Source organism: Paroedura picta, chromosome 1 (genome assembly GCF_049243985.1).
Source record: "Paroedura picta isolate Pp20150507F chromosome 1, Ppicta_v3.0, whole genome shotgun sequence".
NCBI lineage: Eukaryota > Metazoa > Chordata > Lepidosauria > Squamata > Gekkonidae > Paroedura > Paroedura picta.
In genome coordinates, this window is record NC_135369.1 from 22,830,792 (window position 1) to 22,855,009 (window position 24,218).

The following is a 24,218-nucleotide window of genomic DNA, read 5'->3' on the forward strand; positions in this document are numbered from 1 at the left end:
CAGTCACCCTGGCTCCTTGTCTAGCTGTGCCCACAGCAACTCCCCAACACCGTTCCAGAGCAAAGAACCCAGCATCTAAGTGACTGTTTGCATCCAGAATCCTGCTTTTGCAGACTAGTTATAATTAAAATAAATCATGGCTCTGCATTATGCCTGATCTAAGCATAACAGTGCAATCCTAAACAGAATTCCATCCTTCTAAGTCCACTGAGATCAACAGGCTTAGAGGGGAGTGAATAGTAACAGTTATTCGTGTGTCTTCGTTGGATAATGCACTCATTGGATAATACAATTTCAATGTTCTTTTGCAGCTGGATTTACCTCTGTGAAAAAGGATAATTTTCTTCTAAAGTGGATTGAAAGTGCATTATTCAATGTGTGCATATTGGGCCCAGGTGTGACAGATTTGTGAAGGATAATTCTTTCAGTGCCTACTGACCATGGTCACTAAAGGAAACCTTCAAATTCAGAATCAGTAAGGCCCTGTAACCCAATGCCAGGAGGTGACTCTCAGGGGAAGGAAGGCCTCAGCTTCTGTGCTCTGCTGTTGGACCCCCAGCGGAAGTAGATGGTCCCGGTGTGAGACAGGATGCTGAACTAGATGTATCTAAGCTGGGCTCTTCTTAAGTTCATATCAGTGTTTTTAGGATTGCATTGCAAATCTCAGAACAGGGAGCAAGTGCATTGTCTGCAATGTCAACACCTATGCATGAACACTAATGCGCTGTGCTGCGCATGCTCTGCCATGGTTCGCCCTGCCACTGTCGAGATTCATTTGAAACTCATTATGACATATTGCAAAATAATGGTGCATTCTTAATACATCTTTAACCAACAGAACTCACTCGGCTTTTAAATCAACATAGAAGGAGCTTTTGCAGGGGTAGTCAAATTGTGGCTCTCCAGTTGTCCATGGACTACAATTCCCATGAGCTCCTGCCAGCTGGCAGGGGCTCATGGAAATTGTAGTCCATGGACATCTGGAGAGCCACAGTTTGACCACCTCTGGGCTACTGCATGGTAAGTCAGTACAGGAGACCAATTTGAACCTTCAGCAAGGTGTAACAGTAGGCAAGGAGGTTCTGGGCTGTGAACTTTGTTTTGAGAATAAGGGAGCTAACAACGATGTCCCTCTTTTCAGCTATGACATAGTGAGGATATATTTCTTTTCATTTCCATTCCTTATGTACAAGATCAGATTTTGTGAATAAGATTTGGTTCTTATATGCCGCTTTTCTCTACCCAAAGTGGCTTACATTCGCCTTCCCTTTCTTCTCCCCACAACAGACACCCTGTGAGGTAGGTGAGGCTGAGAAAGCCCAGATATTAAAAAGGTAAAGGTATCCCCTGTGCAAGCACCAAGTCATGTCTGACCCTTGGGGTGACGCCCTCCAGCGTTTTCATGGCAGACTCAATACGGGGTGGTTTGCCAGTGCCTTCCCCAGTCATGACCGTTTACCCCCCAGCAAGCTGGGTACTCATTTTACCGACCTCGGAAGGATGGGATCGAACTCCCAACCTCATGGGCAAAGCTTTCAGGCAGCTGCCTTACCACTCTGCGCCACAAGAGGCTCTTAGCCCAGATATTACTGCTCCATTAGAACATCTTTATCAGTGCTGTGGTGAGCACAAGGTCATGGTCAGAACAGCTTTTATCATTGCCGTGGCGAGCCCAAGGTCACGGTCAGAATGCTTTATCAGTGCTGTGTCGAGCCCAGGGTCACCCAGCTGGCTGCATGTGGGGGAGCGGGGAATCAAGCCCGGCTCACCAGATTAGAAGTCCACACTCCCAACCACTACGCCAAGAAATCACCACTAGATCATCCCACAGAGATTTTTGCAGTCCACCCCATGGCTATCACCCACCCAGTTCCATGTCAGCACCCCATTGCCTCACCAAGTGAGATATTGTGGCTCATCAGGTCGTTCACAATAACCTCCTGGTCGGCAGCCTTGTACATCTGCTCCAGCACCTCCCCGTAGTCAGTCACGTTGAGTGGAAGGATCAAGGTATCGGCCAGGCGCACCAAAATGTTGCCAGCTGCCCGTGCCACAGTCTGGTGGCTGGAGAACCCTGGGAGAGAAAGAGCTCATTATGGCTAGTAACAGCTGATAGATTCCATTCGTCCAAAGGGTCCTCTGGCAGCAGTCCCAATGCTTTTTGTGACAGAGTCCTTTCTTTTGTCTGTCTTGAACTAGCAACAAGAAAAGAAGGGGACAGTTCACCTTGGAATTATAACAGAAAAAAAGAAACCTATCCCAGGGCTAAATTACTGTAATATATAATTTGTACAATTTAACAAATACATTTATAATCTGTTTTTTCAATTTTTAATACCAAATAAAGTACCAACCATAACGGTTTCTAGATGAATGCCATTTTCAATTGCTTTTGGCAGTGGTTGTGTCCTTCTATAAGAATTGCTATAAGAACTTTCCATTGTGAAAGAATATTTCTACCAAGTTACCTTCTTATGCTTATCTAATAATATAAATAGGCTATCGGCTCACTGATACCGGGGACAGTTTGATGAAACCATTCCCCAAAGATCAGAAAACAGTCATGAGGACGGGAAGCAAAAGGAAACTTTTAAAGAATTATTGAGCTATTTAAGAAGAAGAAGAAGAGTTGGTTCTTAAATGCTACTTTTCTCTACCCAAAGGAGTTTCAAAGTGGCTTACAGTCACCTTCCCTTTCCTCTCCCCACAACCCCAGAACAGTTTTATCAGTGCTGTAGTGAGCCCAAGGTCACCCAGCTGGTTGCATGTGGAGGAGGAGCGGGGAATCAAACCCGGCTCACCAGATTAGAAGTCCGCACTCCTAACCACTACACCAAGCTGGCTCTCTAAACTGACAGATATAGTGGCTGAGCAATTTTGGAGACTGCTTGCCACTTCTGGGCAGAATCTCCTCTCCCACCCGCTTCCCACCTGCTACCTGGATCAATGAATTTATCCGCATAGTCAAAAGTGTCGAAGGCGGTGTGGTAGGCAGGATATATGCGCGCTGAAGTCTTGCTCTAGACAAAGGAAAAGATCAGACAATCCAAAACAGTCAAAAATGAAATAGCCTCAAAGAGTTGGGGCTGCTATTGGAGAAATAGCGACATATATTGGTTTTGGAAGGCATAGAAATGTAACTCAATATCGCATGTATTATTTACCACACTCTGTTCACTGGCAGAAAGGGAGGAACAGGGAAATGGAGCCATTAAGTTCCCAGTTCAGAGCACACCAGCTCTTAATTATGCTAGTGGAGCCATTAAGTTCCCAGTTCAGAGCACACCAGCTCTTAATTATGCTAGTGGTAAAGGTAAAGGTATCCCCTGTGCAAGCATTGGGCCATGTCTGACCCTTGGGGTGACGCCCTCTTGCATTTTCATGGCAGACTCAATACGGGGTGGTTTGCCAGTGCCTTCCCCAGTCATTACCGTTTACCCCTCAGCAAGCTGGGTACTCATTTTACCGACCTCGGAAAGATGGAAGGCTGAGTCAACCTTGAGCCGGCTGCTGGGATCGAACTCCCAACCTCATGGGCTTTCAGACAACATTTCTGCTGCCTTACCACTCTGCGCCACAAGAGGCTCTATGCTAGTGGTAGTGACTAGTAATTCTTGCTGCCAGTTTGCACACAAAGGGGACAGAGAGTGATAATAGCCAAGAAAGTAAATTCTTCTTTTTGGGGAAGGAAGAGCCTGATGACCTCAAGCAGGACAGACTCTCCTAGGTGTAAACTGCATGGAGCTTTTATTCCAACCCCAGATCGATTCAGTCCCTGCCCTCTACACAGAATGCGATTTCCGTTTGGATTTTGGGCAATTTAAATTTTCCTTCTGCAGCAAGAAGGATTGATCCGGAGTGACCCTACCTTTATTGTGCGATATCTCAGACTGCTGCTAATCCTAAATATATTCAGAAAATCACATTGTTTTGAATCTGGGCTCTCCTCCGTGGTAGAGGACCCATGATTGGCTACAGATGGTCATGTGACAAGCCTGCCTCAAAGGAGAAGCCCCTAATTTCTCTCAATTTCTGTCGGCCTTGGATTTTTTTTTTGTGCCTTCTTCGTCCCCCCTCCCCTTCAAGAAAAGAAAGGATTTTTTCCTCCCTCCTCTGACTTGGATCCTCTCCCCCCTTCAAGAAAACAGAGAAAGAGTCTCTATTTGCCTCCCCCTCCCCTCTTCTGTGCCTCCCTAACCACGTGCAGAAGACTTTCCTGTTTCAATGGGGAGGGGGGGAAGAGGAAGACCCGAGTTCAAAGCGATCTGAATTCAACAGGATTGACAATGGAATAAAAAAAGTAAGTGCAGACTCTGCCCTAGAGTAGAATATAAATCCCCAGGTCATGAGGAAATAAACTCTTTTCCATATTGGAAAGCTCCTTCTAGGGACAGAAGGACTTTTTACGTAGGGACTCCATTTTGTTCACAAGGCAAGCAACAATGGAGAAAAGTTCCAACTTGGAGTCCTAAGCTCATGATGAACTCTGCGACTTCAAGTAAAGTTAGCCTATCCTAAATTAAACACAATTTAGGAAGTACCTAGAGAAGAGAGAGAGAAGACTGCATTTTTTTCGCCTTTTCTTTTTTCTCTTGCTCAGCCCAAACTTGGCCAGAACATATGTATTTAAAAAAAAATTAAATTCCTTTGTATTTTGAACTCTGATCCCTGGAAACTCACCATACTTATTTGGTCTTGCTACCTAAAGTAACAAAGGGGAAAGGTAGTGAAGATGCTCACCATGCCTGGAGTACAACTGTGATATGGCACCCACCCAGAGCATAGTGGGCAGAGCAGCAGTTAGATGGCAACTCTGTCAATGCAGATTTAGAGTGCTATATTTATGACAGAAGAGACTCCTAAGAGATATTGGTAGCGATCTGCAGATACCCTGTTTGTAACTGGCAGTCTTGGGGGAGCTGTGGGTTTCTTCCATCCTCCCAGGGGTCCAGTTAGAAAGAATAGGGAATGGTTTGCAATTCTATTTCTTTGTAGAGAGAAGCAAGGACTTTTTGAACATCTGCACCATATTGTTATACAAACAAAACATGGATTTTATGTGCCACACCGGCACTCAAATCAGCGGCAGAAACACTTGTCCTTCCCAAAGCAGTCCAAGCCAGGAGAGGAAAACCATGATGAAGATTCCTTTTAAGAGACAATTGTACACATCCTCATTCAGGGAGGGCTTACCCGATCATAGGTGTAAGCAATATCCATGGAGGTGATGCCTAAATAGTGGACAAAAGGCGCATAATCACTTCCGGCACCCAGAGATCCTAAACTGAAGGAGAGAGAAAGACTTCAGGTCAAAAAGGACTATGCACCTATCAGAAACAACCACAAGTTACACAAGCCTGTGTAGTAGTTAAGAGCACCGGCTTCTAATTTGGAAAGCAGGGTTTGATTCCCCACTCCTCACCCAGCAGCCAGCTGTGTGACCTTGAGCTAGTCATAGTTCTCTTAGGGATGTTCTCACAGAGCAGTTCTGTCAGAGCTCTCTCAGCCCCACCAACCTCACAGGTAGTGAAAAGCAGGGTATTAAACCAAGTCTTCTTCAATATAAGGCTTAACCATTCACACTTCCAAGGCAAAAACAGGGGCATATTTGCCGTGCTACCCTGCTCCTACCCATGATTATTTATTTATACTTAAATTTATATACTGCCAATTCCTGACAGTGCTCACGGCAGTTTACACAGTAGAAAAAGCATAAAACCCACAATTCCCTTAATAATAATACATGATAGTACATAAAACCAGGCGGCAGGTGGAAAAAGCCCAATTGCTATCTATTCCCCTCATCCAACTGGGGGCAGCCCTCCTATTGTTCTACTGGTGTTCTATGGGTGTAAGTGAGGCGTCAGATCACTCAGATGGGCACAGGGAGTCAAGATCAAATGTCGGGACCCCCACCCCCCACCCCCGACCTCAATCATATGCCTTGCGGAAGAGCTCCGTCTACAGGCCCTGCGGAAAGTTGACCATTCCAACACATTATTATGCCCAATTCCCCAAATACTGCTAAAGGCTCTACTCTGCCTAAGGTTGTCGGATCTCCCTGGTTGAGGTTGCGGTTCCCCACCACCTGGCTCTGCCCCCCAGCCAGCCATCAGCTGGCAGAAGAAGAAGAAGGAGGAGGAGGAGGAGGAGTTGGTTCTTATATGCCTTTTCTCTACGTGAAGGAGTCTCAAAGTGACTTACAGTCGCCTTCCCTTTCCTCTCCCCAAAACAGGCACCCTGTGAGGTGGTGAGGCTGAGAGAGCCTTGATATTACTGCTCAGTCAGAACAGCTTTACCAGTGCTGTGGTGAGCCCAAGGTCACACTTTTGACCTTTGGATGCTGGGAACAGTAAGGTCTGCCTGCTCCCATATGAGATTGGGAGCGAATGCCTACATGTGTGTACCAGAGCAATGTTGCTTGAAGCACAAGGTCTGTCAGTCTTTGCCTCAGTAGCATCAGAGCGGAGGAACTCCTGCCTAAGAGGGTGTTCCCTCACTCTTTCTCTGTTGTTGTTTTGGTGCCAAGCTAAGACAGCCCTTTGTTGAAGAGGTTTTGGACTATCTCACCGGCTGGTGTGTTTTTTTGCCCCTGGTTTTGCTCTGCTGCTTTCTTTGGAGTTTGTTTTTAGTCTGTGCCTTGATGATACGTTTAGTGACCACTTTGAAGATTTTAAGCAAGAACTGGGGCATCAGCATTTTAGTTAATAAACAAACATCCCCCTGCCCCTACTGCCTTTTTACCTGGGGATGACTCCATAGACAGAGCTCGTTCGGTTGAAGTGCCGTTTCCAGTTCTCGTACACTGAGATCGGATTGTCGCCTGGGGTCTGGACCTAAAGAGAAGAAGCATGTGAGGGACAAATTGAAGACAGGCTGTTTCCATGTGGAAGAAAGCTTTCCTGTTTCAACTGGAGCAAAGAGCCCTTACTCAAAAGGGAATCTGCAGCCTGGCTGCTGACCGAAGTTCCCCCACTGTCAATCTGGGGATGGTGTATGTTGCTCTAAACTCCACATTTGAAATAGCATTCTTATTTCTTGCATTGTACAGGGGGTTGGGCTAGACCCTGGAGGTCCCTTCCAACTCTATGATCCTAGCAGGGCTATCCTCTGTTTTTCTCATTTCCTTCATTCGGCCGTTTAATATGCTTTAGTTTAGGTCCCAGCTATGAGCCACCCTTAATTGTGAAGGGGAGGAAGGGCCGCTGGGCCATTGGGGTCATCAAGACTGTGGTCACCTTGGTGCTTATTTGTCAACAAAAAAGATGGGCAGTGTGTTATGGGCAGAGACAACAGCCAGTGGGGTACAGAACAGGTATGTCCCCAATGTAGAGCCAGTCAGAAGGAAAGACAGAGAGAGAAAAACCAGGCCATTCAAAAGTTTCTCTGGCAACGTCCGACTAAAGAAAACTATGCAACATGGAGGCAAATGTTATCCGTTCCAGTAATCTATCCAGGCAAACTATTTTTGTGCTCCTGAATAATCTTTTGAGCATTTGAGGCTTTCCTGCCCAGTCATTAGCTGACCCTTTAATAATAGCTGGATCTACAGCAATGAGTGGCCAGAAGAGCTGATGGAACCACTACTAAAAGTTACAGGAGTGGAGCACAGAGCATTTTCCCCGCCCACAGTCAGACCCAGCACTGATGAGTTACCTGTTGGGCTGCTTTAAAAATGACACTTTGGACAGGTGGGGTTCCCTGGACCCTCAAGGTAGCATTGGCTGTCAAAGGAGAAACAGAAGCATTAGAAAAGACCCTCCGAACCCAAAGTTATCTCCATCCACCCCAGCATGGCTCCTGAGTCTTCATCAAGCTACAGGATGGGCAAAAACTCAAGAGGAACAACTTTACCACCCTGCAGACACAGGGTTGCCAACAGGCCTGGAGGACAACATAATCTTCTTTTAATAGAATCATAGAGTCAGAGCCCATGCAGGCCATCTAGTCCAATCCCCTGCTCAATGCAGGGTCAGCCTAAAGCATCTAAGATGTATCTATCCAGATACTACTACTAATAGTAATAATAATAGCAACTTTATTTGTATAGTCCACCCTTCCCAGTTGACTCAGGGCAGGTAACAACCAGCACCAGAGGTTTGATGCATAGTCTGCCCTACTCATGATGCATAGCCTGCCAAGCTCAAGCTGACCACAGGCTGCCAGCTGTGTATGGTGACCCTTTGGGAACTGGATGAAGCTCCTGCATTTGCTACCTGGCCAGGGCTGCAAAAAGATAAGGGTCGTTAAGCTATGGCAAGTCACAGGATACTGATTTGGGAACTGAGCCAGCTTCAGATTGGAAAATTCCTGGAGATTTTGTGGACAGAGCCTGGGAAGGACAAGGAGTGACGGAAGGGAAGGGAGTCCTGTAGGTTATAATGCTACAGAGCTAGGGATGCAAGCCTCCAGCTGGGCCCTGGGGGTCCCCAGAAATTACACTGCATCTCCAGGCTACAGTGATCAATTTACCTGGAGAAAAATGAAATTATAGCCACTCAAGTACCTGTTCTTCCTAGACTCCATCCCCAAACCACCAGGCATTTCCCAACCTTGACCTGCCAACCCTACCAACATCCCCCACGGGTAGACATGGCAACCCTACATGGGTTGTAAGCCATATTCTTCAGGAGAACTGGTCTCTCTCGTGACCATGGAGGTCCCTTCCAACCCTATGATTCTATGGGGAAATCAGTTGTAATTTCATATCTCCAGGTTCTGCCTGGAGGTTGGCAGCTCTGCTTCAGGCCTTCTGTAGCAGGAATCATAATATGGTAGCCACTGATTTGGCTGAATCATGGCCATCATGCAAAAGTCTGGCCCATGAGGACAGGAATTGTCTTCCTTTTTTTGCTGTAGCTGCAAATTCATCTCACTGCACAGCAGCAGTCAGTAAGAAAATTAAGAGCCTGAATACTGGTTAATATACTGGCTAAAAGCTTGACTGTAGGCAGGAATGAGATGGGTGGTACTTACCAAAGACTGCAATGTCCACATTGAGGTAGGTCACACTGCGCTGCTGCAATTTGCTGAAAAATTCCTGTGTGGGAGAAACAAAGTTCTTCTCTCACTCCACCACTCTAAGCTACTCAGACTGAGGAAGAGTGCTTGCACACGAAAGCTCACGCCTTGGATAAATCTTTGTTGGTCTTAAAGGTGCTACTGGACTCTGAGTTTATAGTTCTCCCCCTGTTTGTTAGTTCTTTTATTGCTGTACTAATGTGCTGCTATTCACAGGTCTTACCAACTGCTTTAATCCAAACTTAGCTCTACTTATTACTCCATTTTACATATGAATCTTGACTCTAATTAGCCCTTCCTGGGAACTAATCTCCCCTTCTATACCTGGATGTAATGCAGGCTTTCTCAATCAGGGTTTAGCAAAGGACCATTCAGGGGTAGAGCAGATGCCTCCAGACAAGGAAGAGGAGCCCTTATTCCCAATGATAAGGGCTTTGACCAGTGGCTAATCAATATATTTCCTTTTCAAGACATACACCAGAGTGGAGGGTTTTTTTGGGGGCGGGCGGGGAATTTCCTTGCCTTTGTTCTTTGGATCAATATGAGAGAAGAAACAAGAGCTAGAAAGATGAGTTAGGCTGCCATGCTTTTTTTTTTCTTCCCATGTAACCCTTCCTCTAATTTTTGTAGCACATTTTCCTAGAGCTAAACATGCATGCCTCTGTGCTGCTTTATTTCTGCAGCGCTGTATTTGCTCTGCTAATTTTTTCCTCCAACAGTTCCAGGCTTCTAAAATCTTAATGCATGGATTATTTAATGTCCCATTTTGTTGACTGTACTGACTCAATATGTATAATCTGCCTTGAGTCGCCGAGAGAAAGGTGGATTATACATAATGCAAATAAATAAAACAAAATAAAAACCCTGTTTCAGATATCCTGGTTCCAGGGTATCTGGATAACATCTCTGCCTATGATCCTTTTCAGTCCATTTTCATATCTGGCTTCTGGACTGATGTGGCACTGGAGTCCACAGTGGGCAATCTCTATTTACCTAAAACCAGGTTTTCTAATGTTCTGGCTTTTTATCCTACCGAACATTGGTAGAGTTATAATTTGTATTTCTGTTTCATTGTGGTTTAAAATAACACTATAACCCACTTTTAGGCCTTTTTTGGAGAAAGGTGAGTTTAAAATGTTGCAAATAAATATAGTATGGCACTTTTCCTTAACACAGATTACTATTGACTAGCTACCTCCCCCTCTGACCTCAAATAACATGGATCACACCATTCATACCCTCCTGGGCCTTTTACCTCCGTGTATTCAGTGGAACCAATGAGACCAAACTCCTCTGCACCCCAGCTGCCAAAAACAATGGACCTTCGTGGGCGCCATTTCCCTGAAAAGAAATCAAGCTACATCTTAAGTCCCGACCTCATTTGCTACTAGGGTTAGAATGCTAACCTTGCCCGTGGTGCTGCGGGCGCCAGGCAGGGCGAGAATCGGAGAGGCCAATCAGCAGGCGCTGCGCACGGCTGCCAAGAGCTCCCTTGCCTAGCGCCTGCTGTATTGTGATTACAGCGGGCTTGCTTACTAGTCATAGAATAATAGAGTTGGAAGGAACCTCCTGGGTCATCTAGTCCAACCCCCTGCACTATGCTGAAAACTCACAACCCTATCACTCATCCACTGCCACCCCCTTGAGCCTTCACAGAATCAGCCTCTCCGTCAGATGGCTATCCAGCCTCTGTTTAAAAGTTTCCAAAGATGGAGAACCCACCACCTCCCAAGAAAGCCTGTTCCACTGAGAAACCGCTCTAACTGTCAGGAACTGTCAGGATTGCCAGCTCTGTGTTGGGAAATACCTGGAAATGTTGAGGGTGGATCCTGAGAGGGATGAGACTTCAGGGAAGTAACCTCAGCCCTCCAAAGCATCCACTTTCTCCAGGGGAACTGATATTGATTGTCAGGAGATCAGTTGCAATAGGAGGATATTGATTGTCAGGAGATCACCTGGAGATTGGCAACCCTGGGGGCTACATGCAGAGAAGGGGTATGATCAGATGCACTTTTACAAAACTAGGGATGGTAACCTCCAGGTGTGACCTAGGAATCCTAGCTCTGGAGATGAGATCAGTTCCCATGAAGAAAATGGATGCTTTGGAGAGTGGACTCCGTGGCCACTGAGGTCCCTGCCTTTCCCAGGCTCCACCCCCAATTTTCCAGGTGTTCCCCAACCCAAAGCTTGCAACCCCCGGTGGCCAGGGGAGGGGGATCTGGCAACCCTACCAACAACCCTTTTATTTCCATCTTGATAAAGGTTGATTCTGAAAGTAGACTGTGATAGCAACCCCAGGATAACAATTCTGAGATATCTGACAATGCAGATACAACAAGGAATGCTAAAAGCTCCAATTCTTTCCCAGTGATGAAAAAGCAGCCAAATGTCAACAGGCCCCAGTGGGTGGTTGTAGTCAGGATACTTTCATTACTTCCCTACTTTGCCCTAGAGTGACAAAGTTGGGAAATACATGGAAATTTGGAGGGTGGAGCCCGGGAACGGTGGAGTTTGGGGAGGGGAGGGACCTCAGCAGGATATAATGCCACAGAGTCCTTCTTCCAAAGCAACCATTTTCTCCTGGGGAACTGATCTCTGTAGTTGGGAGATCAGTTGTAATTTTGGGAGATCTCCAGGCTGCACCTCAAGGTTGGCATGCCCTACATTGCCCCCTAGCAAGAAGAAGAAGAAGAGTTGGTTTGTATACCCTGCTTTCACTGCCTGAAGGAGGCTCAAGGCAGATTACAATTGCCTTCCTTTCCTCTCCCCACAACAGACACCCTGTGAGATAGATGAGGCTGAGAGAGCTCTGAGAGAAGCTGCTCTATGACAGCAGCCTTATAAGGACTGTGACTAGTCCAAGGTCACCCAGCAGGCTGTATATGGAGGAGCGGGGAATCAAATCTGGCTTGCCAGATTAGAAGCTGCCAGTCTGAACCACTATACCAAACTAGTCTTCTCTAGCCACAACGTTTCCCAATTTCCAGCACATCCTGTTAGGAATAAGATATCCCCATACTCCAGCTCACCTTCCTTCACCATCTTGCCCAAAATTCGTGTGATCTCCAACATTACTGCTGTCCCACTGCTGGGGTCAATAGCACCATGCACCCAGCTGTCTCGGTGGTTACCATATAGGACGTACCGATCTGGGAAAGGAGAGATAAAAAGCTTAACAATGGTGAAACCATTAAATGGCCTTATACCAAATCAGACCATTGGTGTATCCAGTTGAAGGATTGGGAGGCTTCCAGCCATATTATCCATCCTAAGAAAGCAGGTTTGAGAAAAGTAAATGTACAATCAATTACAGACAACATTTTATCCACTAGCTTTTAGAGGTATTAAAGGACCTACTAAATCTTTGTATGTGACCTTTGTAGATTTGACAGCTGCTTTTGACTCAGTTGACAGAGCATGTCTTTGGATGACGTTCACTGGCACAAACAGATAAATGCCTATTATTTTTTCTACAGGAACTTCACACCAACATTAATGTGGGAATTTCAGGTTCTTTAACAGAGGAAATTGCAATTTCCAGAGGGATGAAACAGGGTCTTTAATTTATTTCTAAACTACATGAGCCCAAGGCTATCTGGCTTCAAGTTTGTCTCTCCATCTCTAGGCTCTCAGAAAATATCAGTCCTCCTATATGTTGAGGATATGGTTCAATTAAGTCCAGCTACACAAATAAGGTGATTTCTGTAAACAAGAGGCCTTAAGCATCAATGATGCTAAGACCAAAGTTATGGTCTTTATGAAATTTAAGTGGATTAAAGACAGGATCCCTGTTGATCAGTGCAACTGCTTCAAATATCTTGGGGTAATCTTCATTAATTAATCTCCTTCTGCTACCTTAAATAAGATTCTAAGTTTGATATCCTCACATCTGAAGAAATGAGCTGACTGTGACTCACAGAAGCTCATATTCAATTAAATGTCATTAGTATCTAAGGTGTAACTTTTGTTTCATTTTGCTAGGCAACATTAACACTGTTATCCCTTTGCAATCTTAAGAATGTGACTTTCTTTAAGATGGTATTGGAGAATGCCTAGCTACTCAGAGTAGACTCACCAGGCTCCACACTTCCTCGAATCAGCCCCAAAACATTAGAAGATTTCTCAATCCTTCTTTGGTTATAGACGTTCACCTGGACATCACTGAGAAAGAAAAGTTCAGTTACAGCATTAGGTCCTGACCTGGATAGCCCAGGCTAGCCCAATCTCCCCAGATCTTGGAAGTTAAGCAGGGACAACCTTGGTCAATATTTAGATGGGAGACAACTCTCTGGTTGCTCGTGCCTTGAAACCTCTACCAGATCACCATAAGGCCACAGTGACTTGGGAGCATATTCCTTTTCCCACAACATTAGAGAACAAAAACATGGTATCTCTGATGGGATCTGAGTGATCATTCTTTAGCGACAGACATCTAAATCAGAAGCAGAGCTAGCTCATTGGCTTCAAGAGACCTTGAAAGGTGTGAATTCAGTCAGGATTGTACTGGTAGCTTCCTGAGCTCCCTGGGAGGGAAGGATAATGAAAACCCTAAATGAAGTTTTGTGAATCCTGCTACCTGGTGTTAGGGAACAGCCCTCCATCCTGGAATCCTGGTCCCAGATTGTAGATGCAGCCCAAAGATCCTTGCCAAGAGTCATTTGCTGCAGCGCCAGCCAGGTTACTGTAAGTACAAGATAATATCAAGGTCTCTCTCTCCTTTGCTGTGCTTGTTTACTTACCATTTAGAGTTACTTTTTGATTGGGTGAATCTATATTAAGAACTTAAAAAGACCATTGTTGGATCTGATTCAGCATTCCATCTCACATAGTAGTCAACCAGTTCCTCTGGAAGTCCATCAATAGGGCATAGAGGCTGAGGCCTTCCCCCGTTGTTGCCTCTTGGCACTGAGATTCAGAGGTTTACAGCCTCTGGCTGTGGAGGTTCCCTTTATTCTGCTCTTTCTTTGGCACCGTTACTATTCTGGATGTTCATTGGGTTGATAAACAGGGTTTTTCATTTTTTTAACGATACAAGAAATGTAAAGTATGAAAACTGGCAAATTAAAGCCTACCAAGAAAAGATTATTACCGCCATCTTGATTTTATTAGGTTTTGGGAGGTTTGTTAAGATGTTTTAAATGGTTTTATGGTTGATGTTTTATTGTCTTATGTTGCGAACTGCCGCGAGCCTGCTTTTGCTGGGACCAGTGGTATACAAATGTAATACTATACTGTTCACTATACTGTTTTCTGTTACAACCACTGTTATTATTATTATTATGTATGAGTATTAATGAAGATTGTTCCATGTATTATTTATATGTTTGATGTAAACCACCCTGAGCCTCCGGGGAGGGCGGTATAGAAATATAATAAATAAATAAATAAATAAATAAATAAATAAATATAAATAAACAAAATTTAAAGCCACTGTGTTTCTCCCCCCCCCCCCCCCCCAGGCAATGGCAAATGATCTCCAAACATTTTTTTCTTGGCTGCCGGACAATCTTAGGATCTCTTGGCTACAAAACACACGCTCCATACAATAAATAAATAAATCCCCTTTTCCAATTTATCCTTTCAATTTAAGGGATTTAAAAATGTGCATGCTTAGAGCTTCAGCTTTTGGACTCTTTCATCTTCCTTTCCACAGCTGCTTGAGAATCTGTATATTTAGGCTCCATTACCACACCACACACAGCGTTAATTCACCAGATCAGTGTCCTGGCATCCTCAAAGCCAATAGGCTGGGTTGGGATTGGAGGGATCCCTGTGATCTGGTCCTCTGGGATCCTGTAGGTAAAATCTGAAAACAAGAAGAGGGCATAATTAGTCAAGCAGAAGAACTTGCTTACAATGGCGTCAAGACTCCAGTTGTGTCTTGAACTGGTAAAGCCAAAGCACCACCTCGGGCCAACATGAGGAGCTTCAAAAGTAGGAGACCCACTCAAGAAGGTTCCTTGCATCAATAGGACCAGCCCCTTATAAAAGGCTACCAGATGGGTACACCTAGCCCGTAACAGGACTTAGTCTTCCCCAGCACTTCTCCCCTGCTTATTAGAGATGCTGGTGATGGAACCTGAGCTCTGAGACATACTAAGCATGTGCTCTACCTAAATAGCATACACATCTTCGTTATGCTAAATCAGGCTCTATGGATCTATCCATCCAGCATTTTGAGGTTCTCTGGTCTTTCTCCTGCTAATTTGTTAACTGAAGCTTCCACGGACTGGGCCTGAGGCAGTCTGAATGCACAGCATTGATTCAGGGATGCTTTAGGCTGATCCTGCACTGAACAGGGGGTTGGACTAAATGACCTGAATGGCCCAACTCTATGATTCTGTGCCATTGAGCTTTGGTCTTTCCAAAACCCTGCTGTATAACCAATGGCATGAAATGGTAAAATAGTTGGAAATAAGAGCTGGAGCCTGTTTTCTCCTTGGCCATGAATTGATTTGCTGGAGGGATACTTATAGGCTCAGCAAAACTCAAAGACTTCCTCCACCTAAGGAAACCTTTTCTGATGGACACTAACTTTGGAAAACAGTGGACATGTGGAGGGGGTGTTGCTAGCAAAGCTTTGGGTGCTTATTGTCACAACTTAGCCCCTGAGCAATCTCATTGCCTTCACCTTTGGCAGGGTAGTACGGTGTCAGCAGGTCTCCAAACTGGCTCTGGTAGGACCCTCTCTCTACTCCTGAAGGGGGCAGGTACCAGGAATAGGGATATGTCTCCTTCGCTGAGGCTTTCTTGTCATTGATGTCTCCTGGATCGGTGTAAACCACCACCCCAATTACACCAAATCTGGCCCCATTGATCGCCTGCCAAGAAAACATGAAGAAGAAGAAGAGTTGGTTCTTATATCCCGCTTTTCCCTACCCGAAGGAGGCTCAAAGCGGCTTACAGTTGCCTTCCCTGTCCTCTCCCCACAACAGACACCCTGTGGGGTGGGTGAGGCTGAGAGAGCGCTGATATCACTGCCCGGTCAGAACAGTTTTATCAGTGCCGTGGCGAGCCCAAGGTCGCCCAGCTGGCTGCATGTGGGGGAGCGCAGAATCGAACCCAGCATGCCAGATTAGAAGTCCGCACTCCTAACCACTACACCAAACCACTACACCAAACTGGGTGGACGTGTAAATTTGGGAGTCTGAGCAAGGAATTCTGGGATTCCAAGAACACATTTAATTCCTTCTTATGACACTGCTGCTAAAATTCTTGTTGTTTTTAATATCTAGCAAATTCTTTTACCTTAAACTTGCTTGCAAAGAGTCATTTTCATATTGTCCTAAATTAGGGGTTCCAGCTTCCAGGTAGGACCTGGGGATCGCCAGAAATTACTGCCTGAAACACAACTTTAGTCCAATAGAATTCGTCATGACAATGTAAATGTTGTTACTGTGGCTTAAGATAAGGCTAGAATGCATCCACCTTCTCTCACCTTGTCGGCTCGACCAGCCCCTCCGTAACGAGTTATGGCTATTGTGCCATTCAGATCAATGCCATTTCGGACTAGCTCTTGGTAGTCACTCAGTTTGCCCTGATTAGCATAGACCAATTTTCCCTGGAAAAGTGATTTAAAAACAAGAGTTAATGAAAGAACAGTGCTATCCATTGGAAATAGACTTCCTACAATAATAGAAGGCTGATGGAGGGAATTTGTTATCCTTTGAGCCTTGGTGGTGGAAAGTGCTGCCATGTCAGAATTAGGTCCTCCAGGATCACTAGTGGAGGAAGCATGGTAAGGTTGCCGGATCCAGCCTGAGATACTCCTGGAGATTTGGGGATGGAGCCTGGCGAGGACACAGACCTCAGTGGGATACAAGAGTCCACCTTCCAAAGCATCCATTTTCTCTTATTTTCTGTAATTGAGATCCCCAGGGCCCACTTGGAGGTTGGCATCCCTAGTCAGAACTTGGGTGATCCCACGGGGTTCTCGAGGCAAGAGAGGAACAGAGGTGGTTTGCCACTGCCTGCCTCTGTGTAGAAATCCTATGCTTCCTTAGTGGTCTTTCTCCAAAGTGCAGACCAGGGCAGATTCCACTTAGCTTCTGAGATCTGATGAGAACAGGTGAGAGCCTTGGCCATTCAGGGGAGGGTACGTTGAGCCTTAGGGTTTTTACCTGACTTGTTTTCCTTTAGAGGACAAAGCACTCTCTGCTTTATTTACAAATTAGAGGCCAAGCCCATTGTGTTTAGGAATACAACAGGCACTAGATTAAGGGGGTGGAGTAGAAGAACTCTGAGGACGGCCTCCCCCTCCCTCCAGGACCTGCAAAGGTTGAAGGCAGCTGTTAGGGAACTCACTGGCAGGGGCAGCTCTCATGCAGCAGGTATCTGCAGCCTCCAAGCCTCAAAGGAAAGTGGAAGGAGGAGGGGGTCGTCAGGGGTGGGGGACCGAAGGCAATTGGCTGGCCACTGGACAGACAGGCAAGCCGTTGGAGGAGGAGACTAAGGGGCGCGATAGCTGCCCTGAGTCGGTGCTAAACACTGATTGGCACTTAAGACATGAAACACACTCCTCCTCCAAGCCCTTACCAGAAATATATTATGTGGAACAGATATACAGGGAAAGACCAGTTTCCGGAAAAGAGGCAATCTTACAGGTCAGCAGACCCACCATGAGATCTCAGAGAGAGAATTTCTGAACCCTCCGGAGTCCAGATGCATCATCAGGCAAGGGAGGTTGAGGTCTTCCCATTCATGCTATTTTCTTCTCCTTAAACCACACCAGTGGAGACCCTATTGCTTTCACATGTGGCTACAATCAGTTAATAGAGCCAACAAGAGCTCCACAGAGACGTCTGAAGGCGTGAAAAAGGAGCACATGGGGGAAGGAGGTTGGCCAATTCCAATCTGGGAAGTTCCCAGCAAGTTGCGGGGAGGGGGGCAATTTGGGGTGGAGTTTGATGTAAGATTGGGACCCCAGTGTAGATGCCATGGAGTCCACCCTACACAGCTGCCATTTTCTCCAGGGAAAATGATTGCTGCATTCTGAAAATCAGTTCCAGGGAAAGTCCAAGCCCCACTTGGAGGGGAGTAGCCCAGGGGAAGGTTTCCACCACATCTTCATTTATGTTGGTCATGCCTCAAAGGTTTTGTTTCTTCTAGTCACACTGCAGTCCTTTTCTGTTCATGAAGTGTTGTCCACTGACAAACATGTAGCAAAGCCCTCTTACACTAATCTCCCTCATGGGGCTGTTGGGAGGATAAAACAGAGGGAGGGAGAGCTATGCTACAGTCCAGAGCAGGGGTAGTCAAACTGCGGCCCTCCAGATGTCCATGGACTACAATCCTCAGAAGCTCCTGCCAACGAATGCTGGCAGGGGCTTCTGGGAATTGTAGTCCATGGACATCTGGAGGGCCGCAGTTTTGACTACCCCTGGTCCAGAGTTTCTTAGTCAAAAAAATATATTAGATAAAATGGTGGACATTTCTTGTTGAATGAGGAAGCGGTTTCATCTCCAGAGATAATCCATTAGAATATCATCCTGAGGGGATGACCAATCAGGCCTGTGGGTGAATGGGAGTCAGGAAGAGACTGCAATATGAAACAGTGAGTCTGGGGCTGCCAATTTCCTGGAAATTGAGCGGTGGAAGGTGGGGTTTGAGAACGGGAGGGAGCTCAGGAAGGGTGTAAAACCGTATCGTCCACTCTCCTAAACTGCCTTTTCCTCCAGGAAAACTGAAGATTATTTGTCATTCCTGGGGAACCACAGGCCTCACCTGGAGACTGGCAACCATGCAGCTTCCTCCATGGAATCTGTTATTGTTGCCCTGATAATATGAGGTAGAAGAGGGTGGTTTAAATCTTGGAGGACTTAGTCAGACATTTGCTGGGAGTCCTCTGCCAGCAGGGCCATTTCAGGAAGGCTGGGCCTTTTCTCCTTTCCAGAGACGCTTTGCTATTCTCCAGTCTGGCAGCGATGCCAATAAGCAGGGCACTAAAAACAATGAGCACATGTTGACATGGCAACCACTGTGGGATCCTGAGGTGGTGGCCCTGACTGGCTTTTAAACGGGGCAAATTCCAAGCAGAGGCTTAGATAGTAAAGTTAGAGATTAGATAGCAGGATAAGCGGCACATGCGAGAGGGGTCTTAGTTTGTTGTACCTGGGGGTTTCCGGGAGGAGCATAGGCCGCATAGGGCTGGACCACTGCTGGGTCTGCTTGGTCAGTTGTGAGATTTTCCTCTTTCTGTCGGGAGAAGAAGGCGTGGGTGCCATTTTCCAACACTGCCAGAAAAGAGGAGGGAAAGCTGATCAGGGAATGCCGAATCATAATCTACCACCCTGTTCTCAAAGTACGTTCGCTTCCATCCCTGTTGTGTATGAGGACAGGGTAGTGCTAATGCAAGCCAGAGCTTGAGAAGTTAACCAGTCATAGACTAGAACTGCTGGGACTTTATCAACCAAGCAGCTTCATTAAGGGTCAGTCAGAGCAGTGGTCCCCAACCTGCGGGCCGCGGCCCGGCGCCGGGCGGCAAAGGCCATGGCGCCGGGCCGCGGCTCCCTCTCCCTGCCCCCCCCCCTGCAGTAAAAAACTTCCCAGGCCGCAAGCTTGCGGCCCGGGAAGCTTCTTACTGCGGGGAGGGCGGGGAGAGGGAATCAGGGCCAGGCCGCGCCCGTGCGGCCCGATGCGTGGGTGCGGTCCCCGCGGGCGCGGCCCGACGCCCTGCCGGTCCCCAGCCTAATAAAGGTTGGGGACCACTGAGTCAGAGCTCCTGGAATGCCAACTAAAGCATATATCATGTTTTTCTTCCCTTGTTCCTTGTTCAGTATTGTGGTGTTCCTTGGAGTTTGCTTGGAGTCCGTGTCTGCCGAACCCACAGACTTAATAGGGCCCTTTTACCTGGGCAGAGTCTGCACTTACTTTGTTTATTCCATTGTCAATCCTGTTGAATTCAGATCACTTTGAACTCGAGTCTTCCTCTCCCCCCCATCTCCCCACTGAAACAGTAAAGTCTTCTGCACGTGGTTAGGGAGGCTCAGAAGGTGGGGGGGGGGAGAGGAGCCAGGCAGGGAGCCTCTTTCTTTTCTTGGAGGGGAGGGGGAGAGGATCGAAAAAGGCAGAGGAGGGAGGAAAAATCCAGGACCGACAGAAGCTGAGAGAAATTAGGGGCTTCTCCTTTAAGGCAAGCGTGTCACATGACCAGGTGTAGCCTATCAGAGGTTCTGCAGGGGGTTGGACTAGATGACCCTGAAGGTCCCTTCCAACTGATTCTATGTTTCAACGTTTCTATAAAGTGCCTGTGGCCCAGTCAGTTTCTTATCTTAGCCTGCCTCACAAAGTCGTTGTGTGCTGATTAAACAGCGAGTCTCAACTAGACTCACCAGGACCTTTGGGTACAACTTTGACCTTTTTTCAAGTGCAGTAAGCAAAATTTGACAATACTGATCTGCCAAGTTCAGTACTGCAAGACTTTACTGTTTTGAAACTAATCTTGAGCTGCAGAAAGCTTCTGGGGAAGCACCAACTAATAAACATGGAATGGTACAATTCAGCAGTGGAATCGTCTGCCTGAGGAGGTGGTGAGCTCCCCCTCACTGGTGGTCTTTAAGCAGCAGCTGGACAGTTCCTTTTCCTGGATGCTTCAGGGGTAGTCAAACTGCGGCCCTCCAGATGTCCATGGACTACAATTCCCAGGAGCCCCCTGCCAGCAAACGCTGGCAGGGGGCTCCTGGGAATTGTAGTCCATGGACATCTGGAGGGCCGCAGTTTGACTACCCCTGCTTTAGGCTGATCCTGCATTGAGAGCAAGGGATTGGCCTATAAGGCCTATAAGGACCCTTCCAGGTCTATGATTATAGGTCTCTCACCCAAGCAGTGATCATGAACAACCTTGCTTATCCTTCAAGCTCAAATGAGCTTCAGCTAAGCCAGGCTGTCTGGCCAGTTGTGGACAAAAAGAGCCAGATGTAAATTATTGCTATAATGCAACAGCCAGCCGTTGGGACTGTGACCTCTCACAATTAAACAAATGCCAGCAGGTGGGCATCCTTTTCCATCCCACCTCTCTCCAAAGTCCATGCTGGACACTTACCCACAGCCACACTATTTGGTCTCTCTGAGTCAGGGAAAGACAGGAACACCTCGTAGACCGCCTCGGTAGCACTGTCCAACCCAGTTTCTGGGTCCTTCCAGCGACTCAGCAGCAGCTGCACCAGGTCTTTGTCCCCATCGGTGGTAGCTATGTGGGGCTTGGAGGACAAGATCCTAATGTGAAAGAACAGGGACTGGCTGGTGAGCATGGGTAGCCATGTTTGAGGCACATGTGGAAATTTGGGATCTGGCCTGGAATTCAGCATCTCAAAGTCATTGCCTTCCCTTTTTTACCACATCTTTCCTCTGATTTCTCATTTGATTCCCCATGATTGCAAACTCCCAGTGCTACCGTGCATCTTCTAGTCATCGCAAAAGACTAAGAAGCTAAGAACTGACCCACTAGAACAGGCTTTCTCAACCAGAGTTCTGTTTAGGATTGCCCTGTTAAGCTTACAACAAAACAAAATCATAACAGTGGGAATATAATGATAGTCAGTTCATAGTCTGAGGAAGAGTGCTTGCACTCGAAAGCTCACGCCTTGAACGAATCTTTGTTGGTCTTAAATATACCACTGGACTCTCATTTTGTTTTGTTGTGCTGTTTCAGGCCAACATGGCTACCCATTTGAATCTACTGTTAAGCTTAGTTCGGGCACAATGTAGAACCATAGTTTATTTTAATTATAGCTAGTCTGCAAAAGCAGGATTCTGGATGCAGTCACTTAGATGCTGGGTTCTTTGTTCTGGAAAGGTGTTGGGGAGTTGCTGAGGGCACAGCTAGAGAAGGAGGAAGAAGATGGTTCTTAAATGCCGCTTTTCTCTTCCCAAAGGAGTCTCAAAGTGGCTTACATTCACCTTCCCTTTCTTCTACTTACAACAGACACCCTATGAGGTATGTAAGGTGAGAGAGCCCTGATATTACTGCTGGCTCAAAACAGCTTTATCAGCCCCATGGGGAGCCCAAGGTCACCCAGCTGGCTACATGTGGAGGACGAGCATTCCCCGGCTCACCAGATTAGAAGTCTGCACTCCTAACTGTTACACCAAGCTGGCTTTCTTCCCTGCCAGCCTCCCTTTACAGACCCTTTAAAAGAGTGGCCATCAGCACCATCTCATGGCTGCAAATACCATCAACTAATTATAATGGTTAATATCTATGAATAGACCTATCCTTGATTAATGTGCCTGATTGTCTTTTAAAGCCACCTGCGAGTGCCTTCACCACATCTCGCAGCAAAAGAACGGTGGTGGTGCTTAAAACTTTCCATATTACTCAAACCAGCTTGGTGGAGTGGTTAAGAGCAGCGGGTTCTAATCTGACCAGCTGGGTTTGATTCCCCGCTCCTCCATATGCAGCCAGCTGGGTGACCCTGGGCTAGTCACAGTCCTGTTACAGCAGTTCTCACAGAGCAGTTTCTCTCAGAACTCTCTCAGTCTGACCTACCCCACAGGGAGAGGAAAGGAAGGTGATTGTAAGTTGCTTTGAGACTCCTTTGGGTTGTGAAAAGTGAGGTATAAAAACCAAACTCCTTAATATCTGAACAAAGTTTGAGTCCAGAGGCACTTTTAAGACCAACAAAGCTGAATTCTGGGTTTAAGCTGTTGTATACATGCATCCACATTAGCTCCTGTCACAATAACAGTGTGACCCTGAAGTCTCAGCTTAGAATCTTTAAACCGCTCCGCAGGAGTGGTAGAAATAAACGCTTCGCGCCTGCCAACCCACCCCCCCACGTCGCCCGCCCTGACCGCCACCATTACCCTGCAGGCAAGCAAGGTAGGCGGCGGTCAGGACAGCCCTCCCAGCTTCAGCCCGGCAAAGGGACAGCCTGGCCGCGGCACAGCCGCAGCTAGGCTGTCCCTTTGCCGCAATGGACGCTCCAGACCCAGCCTGGAGCCTGCCGAGCCCATTGGGCTTCCTGCGCTGTGCCTGCCCCCACTGTCTTCTCCTCAACCCTCCACATGCCCATTTTTAAAAATGGGCTTTGTTCCTAGTGGTACTATAAATCTGTTAGTTAGTGACTTCTTCTCAGAAAGGAGTTTTTCTTCTTCATCTGAGCTCCCAGTGTAGAAATACATTTGGGCAAATAGGTTAGACATATACTTTGCCTAGGCTATTTTTTCTTTAAAGTTGGACCCCAGAGGCATGCACGTCCCACCAGAAACCCCCCCATCTCCCCATTTTGGTGTAGTGGTTAGGAGTGCGGACTTCTGATCTGGCACATCTGGTTCGATTCTGCACTCCCCCATATGCAGCTAGCTGGGTGACCTTGGGCTCGCCACGGCACTGATAAAACTGTTCTGACCAGGCAGGAATATCAGCGCTCTCTCAGCCTCACCTACCCCACAGGGTGTCTGTTGTGGGGAGAGGAATGGGAAGGCGACTGTAAGCCGCTTTGAGCCTCCTTCGGGAAGAGAAAAGCGGCATATAAGAACCAACTCTTCTTCTTCTTCTCCCCCCAAAACTAGATTATTAGGAGTCGTTTTCCAACTTTACCGGAGATTTTCCCGGATGTTGCCGGCCTCCACTTGGTTCATAAAGTCCCGGAGTAGATCTTCGTCCAGATCTTGTGACTGGCTGTGCACCCAGCTGGGGGCCGCAGGACCAGCTGTGTCTTTCGGGATGGCATAGTGCCCCAGCAAGATCCCAACAGTCAGCGCTCCAACTCCAGAAAGCACGGCCCCAAGGATATACTTCCAGTTCTTCCTGCACTCTGCCATATCTCCCAGGGCCGGTGAAAGAAGAAGGCTGTCTATTGAGCGAATACAACCATGTGCCTATTGCTCGGGAGAGATAGGTTAAAGGTCTTCTGTCCCGGCATGGCCTTTGATCATCTGGGATGGGCTGATAAAAGAATTTGGCACTTCGTGATACAGGAAATGAGCTGAGTGAACAGAGGAGAAATGTCCAAAGAGCACAGAGAAATAAGATGAAGGAGAGAGTTCACCTGCATAAGTCCCTCATTGGGTTAAAAGCAGTCCACTTTGCTTTATTCATGAAGAAACATGCTTTCTTGGGGGCGCCTCTATGGGGGGACTGTAACTCAGACCCCATAAATCCAGTCCTCACCAGACTTGAAGGGCAAGTAGAGGAGAGTCAGTCTGGTGTTTGTGGCATGCCAGGAGGAGCATTCCACCACCTCACAAACTTCATG

The 24,218-nt window shown here is 46.8% G+C and overlaps 1 protein-coding gene across 1 annotated transcript in view; it reads right to left on the bottom strand.

The window, feature by feature from the left end:
- Positions 1-23,862, bottom strand: part of NAALADL1 (N-acetylated alpha-linked acidic dipeptidase like 1) — a 28,172-nt gene extending 4,310 nt beyond the window's left edge. Inside the window, exons 1-16 of the mRNA XM_077327145.1 lie at positions 23,561-23,862; positions 21,062-21,234; positions 19,132-19,253; positions 16,460-16,582; positions 15,653-15,842; positions 14,734-14,827; positions 13,598-13,702; positions 13,097-13,182; positions 12,051-12,170; positions 10,277-10,362; positions 8,977-9,040; positions 7,657-7,724; positions 6,745-6,836; positions 5,194-5,284; positions 2,939-3,020; positions 1,898-2,074 (exon numbers count right to left, since the gene is read on the bottom strand). Coding sequence (XP_077183260.1) covers positions 1,898-2,074; positions 2,939-3,020; positions 5,194-5,284; positions 6,745-6,836; positions 7,657-7,724; positions 8,977-9,040; positions 10,277-10,362; positions 12,051-12,170; positions 13,097-13,182; positions 13,598-13,702; positions 14,734-14,827; positions 15,653-15,842; positions 16,460-16,582; positions 19,132-19,253; positions 21,062-21,234; positions 23,561-23,784 — 1,897 coding nt within the window. The 5' untranslated portion in view covers positions 23,785-23,862. The remainder of the gene's footprint in view (positions 1-1,897; positions 2,075-2,938; positions 3,021-5,193; positions 5,285-6,744; positions 6,837-7,656; positions 7,725-8,976; positions 9,041-10,276; positions 10,363-12,050; positions 12,171-13,096; positions 13,183-13,597; positions 13,703-14,733; positions 14,828-15,652; positions 15,843-16,459; positions 16,583-19,131; positions 19,254-21,061; positions 21,235-23,560) is intronic.
- Between the last annotated feature and the right edge of the window lie 356 nt (positions 23,863-24,218).